We start from the raw sequence: 4,023 nt of genomic DNA on the forward strand, positions 1-4,023 counted from the left end.
CTTACCACAGAATGCACGCTTCAAACAAAACAGTCAGTGAAGACGAAGAAGAGAATGACGTGTTCTCCCGGCGCCTATTTATACTATAGTCGCACCGGTAGTGACGTCATGGGCTGTCGCCGGCCAACATGTTGTTGGTGTTTTTTGAATGTATGCTTCAGACGTGGGTCACGACCAGGCGTTCCCCCATAGTGACCCCTAGAGGACGCAGTTCGAAGTTCCCTTGAAAGGGAGCTAGAAATCCACTGTCCAGATTTAGTTGTCAGCCCAAATTATTCACATAGTCGCAACACAAAATGAATAAATAAATAAAATAAATAAATATAAAGTAATGAAATTAAGTGGTGACAAAATATTCAAGTGTTGTTTCATTAGATTGTTTTATTTAAGTAAACTAAACAATAAGCAAAATCCCGTTTTGGGTGTACATGTCAAAAGCTGCATGTGTCTCTGAGTGGAAACTTGACAGTATATTCGAGAAGTGTTTGTATTTCCTGTTTTTATCACACCCTCACATAAACAGAGCTGACACTATTTTAAACATGTGAAAGAAGCAACATGAGCAGCAAACTTTAAAGTGTCTCATGATTCACACACTGAACTGAACTATTCTAACTAATAAAAAAACATGTTTTAACATTAAATTAATGATGAGCACATTTTTATCAACAAATAAATGTAAAAAAATGTAAAAGAAAAAAAAACAGTGTTTTTAAAATACTATTGCTAATATGTGGTGATCTTTGATCTAAGTTAGTTGAGTCTCGTGTGGTAAATGACTGTGGTGTAATCAGAGTGAATCTCCTGATTACTGAATCTGACTGTAGCATCACTGAGAGACTCTTCATGCTTCTGGAAACTGACAGCAGCATACAGGAGCCCATCAGATGGGATTGTGGGTAATTCATCATGACTTTGGACTGATCCAGGATCTGAGAGACAATCACATGAATAAGATCAACATCAAGCGTCAAACTGGAGACTCAGAGAAACTCATTGAGTCGGTGAGATTTACTGCTGCTGACAGCGAGACACTCAGAGACAGTCAAATATCTTTATTCAAATACGGCAATTCTGTGAAGGACACAAAGAGGATAAGACAAAATTAACTGTGTGTGTGTGTGTGTATCACCTCGTCTCTTGTGTCTTAATTTGCACACAGTCAGAGTGAACCCACCGATCGGCAGCAGAATCACACACACACTAATAATGATGATCACGGAGAAATCTGAGAATAAAACACACCAACAGAGTAATAATTAAAGAGAAACACAGAGATACACGTAAATTAAACATTACCTACACAAACTTTCAAACTAATGTTGTGCAGTTAAAATTTAAGCTGTTAACATGACTCTTTCATATGAGTGATGTCTAATCTGTAACATAAAACAAAAAAAATTCATATACATTTTATATTTATAAATTGCTGTTGGTAACATTTGATGATCTTTTACTGACTAAAATCACTAAGAGAGTTTTCATGCAGAGTTTTTTAAATGTTATTATATATTTCATCATTCACTCAACATTGAATACATTTCAAGCTGCAAACAGACACATGTAGACGTTTAGGTTTTAAAAATAAAGTTCAATAAAATGATTGTGATTGTTGTCTGTAGATTAATGATCTGATTGTTTAAGGGTTGATATCTGAACATTTAAGAATAAATAAAATCATCTAACCCTTGCTGACATTTAAATGCACTTTAGTGATGACGTGAGCTCCACACCAGTATATCCCAGAATCCTCTTCTCTCAGATCAGTGATGTTCACAGTAAAGACTCCAGTAGATGCTTCATCACTGAAAGAGAATCGATCATCTCTGATCGTCTCCAATGAAACTCCATCCTTCACACACATGGAGGCTTCATGTGCTTTGCAGAAGCTTTTCTGATCTTCATCATGATGTTTGCACTGGATTGACACGTCGTCTCCTTCATACTTAGTCAAGTTCAGCTCTGGAAATGTTTACAGACACAAGAACATCAATTCACAGCCGTAGTTTCACATATTCAGATGCAGAAACCTTCCTCACCCTCGTTCATGATGACGATCAGATGAGTGTAAAGATAATTGAGGTCTGTTTCTAATGTCACTGCACACCAGTATTTCCCAGCATCCTCTGCTGTCAGTCCAGTGATGCTCCCAGTGAAGACACGTGCAGTGACGTTATCTTTCAGAGTCAATCTGTCAGTCTTGCTCTCTTTCTCTTCTCTCACAGTCTCACTGAGGGTATTTCTGTCTCTAGTGGAGCACTTCCCCTTACAGAGAGACTTTGGCTTTGATTTATAGATTGAATCATAAGGGCAGATGATCTCAGCAGATTCTCCTTCATGTCTCACTACTGGAGGCACTAAAAACAATCAAACACGGACATTTAACACAAATTATTCTGAATATAATGTTTACTACAGTGAACTCATCTGAATGGACTCACTGATGAGGTTGAGCTGAATTTTAGTGTTCAGGGAGATGAAAGTCAGATATGTGTCTCTGGTTTCTGCTCCACACCAGTAAACTCCAGCATCTCTCACACTCACATTACTGATGCTCACTCTAACAACTCTCTCTTCATTTCTCTCAGATGAAGGATTCATTTCTGTCACTTTAGATGAGCTGATGGTTTGGCAGATGTGATTATGAGTGTGATCATCAAGCTCTTTGCAGAAATGAACTTTATGTTTCTCTGGGATCTGACATGTGATGTTGACTTCTCCACCAAGATACACAGATTCAGTCTCACTCTTTGGATATTTAGCATCTATAAACCAAGAGAAATTGCATTACAATCATAACAAATATTATATATATATATACAGTGGGTACGGAAAGTATTCAGACCCCCTCAAATTTTTCACTCTGTTAAATTGCAGTATACAAGACAAAGTATCTGAGTTTGCTCACCATGTTTGAGGTGCAGCTGAAGTTCAGTGAAGCTCTCAGTATAGTCAGATACTTTCACTCCACACCTGTATGTTCCTGCATCTGCAGCTTTCAGCTCTCTAAAAAACACCATCAAGACTCCTGCTCTGGTGTCGTCATATAAAGAAACATCTCCATTCTCCATCCATTCATCCTGAACTCCTGCATTCTTCTTCTCTGAACATCCGTCTGATTCTTTACAGATGTATTTTGGGTTGGTTTTGTATTGAGGATGTTCACACTTGATCATCAAACCACCTCCTGAGGAGCCGCTCACTCTAGACACGCCCACTTTAGCTGTCACAAAAGAGCATCAACATCTAGTAAATTGTACCATACAAAGACTTTTGAAACTTTCATACTAGATTTGTTCTACTTACTAATAATATGCATATGAACAGTACTAATAATTGTGTAACTGTACGAGTCTCTGTTGATCCAAACTCCACATAAATAAACTCCTCCATCATCTGGTGTCACAGCAGTGATTCTCACACTGAAGATGTTTTCTTCCCGGTCATCTGAAAAGCTCAATTCTTTTTTATTTCCCCATGTCTCAGTGGTGTAAATCATCACAATGGAGTCTTTTTCTTTTTTGGGATCATTTTTATGTTTCTCTGAGTAGTTGCAGCTGATCATGACATTATCTCCACGATTCCCAATTACTTTCTTTGACATCCCACAACACAAATCTATCATTCATGTGGAAAACAAAGGATTTGCATGTAATGAGGGTTTAAAATTGATCAGTAATTTAATTACACTCATTTAGATTTCAATGGAACTTACTCTCTAACACAATTAAATTAATATATTCAGGCCTCATGCCAGAAACCCCAATCCTGTATCTTCCAGCATCCTGTTGGTTCAGTTCTGTGATGAAGATCAAGAGGTTTCCCTTGCTATTGCAAAACAGTGATAATCTTCCCTCATTAAATAATTGATCATGTTTCTTATCATTTTTTATTCTTCTCCATTCAGGTAACTTATACATATATTTAGCAGAGTCACTGGACCAAAGTTTCCCAGAATCAACAAGAAGACTTCCTCCAGAATATCCCGTGACGCTAAAGCATCTCACTGCAGCTGTCAATCAG

The 4,023-nt window shown here is 37.6% G+C and overlaps 1 protein-coding gene across 1 annotated transcript; it reads right to left on the reverse strand.

The window, feature by feature from the left end:
• Positions 1–742: 742 nt before the first annotated feature.
• Positions 743–3,604, reverse strand: LOC107703667 (polymeric immunoglobulin receptor-like). Its single transcript, XM_016506392.1, has 7 exons — positions 3,307–3,604; positions 2,909–3,223; positions 2,442–2,765; positions 2,040–2,357; positions 1,687–1,962; positions 1,133–1,228; positions 743–932 (listed from the first exon to the last, which is right to left on the reverse strand). The coding sequence occupies exons 1-7, from the start codon at positions 3,602–3,604 to the stop codon at positions 754–756; spliced, it is 1,806 nt and encodes a 601-aa protein (XP_016361878.1). The 3' UTR covers positions 743–753.
• Positions 3,605–4,023: the final 419 nt, after the last annotated feature.

The sequence above is a fragment of the Sinocyclocheilus anshuiensis genome, unplaced genomic scaffold (genome assembly GCF_001515605.1).
Source record: "Sinocyclocheilus anshuiensis isolate Anshui unplaced genomic scaffold, SAMN03320099.WGS_v1.1 scaffold274, whole genome shotgun sequence".
NCBI lineage: Eukaryota > Metazoa > Chordata > Actinopteri > Cypriniformes > Cyprinidae > Sinocyclocheilus > Sinocyclocheilus anshuiensis.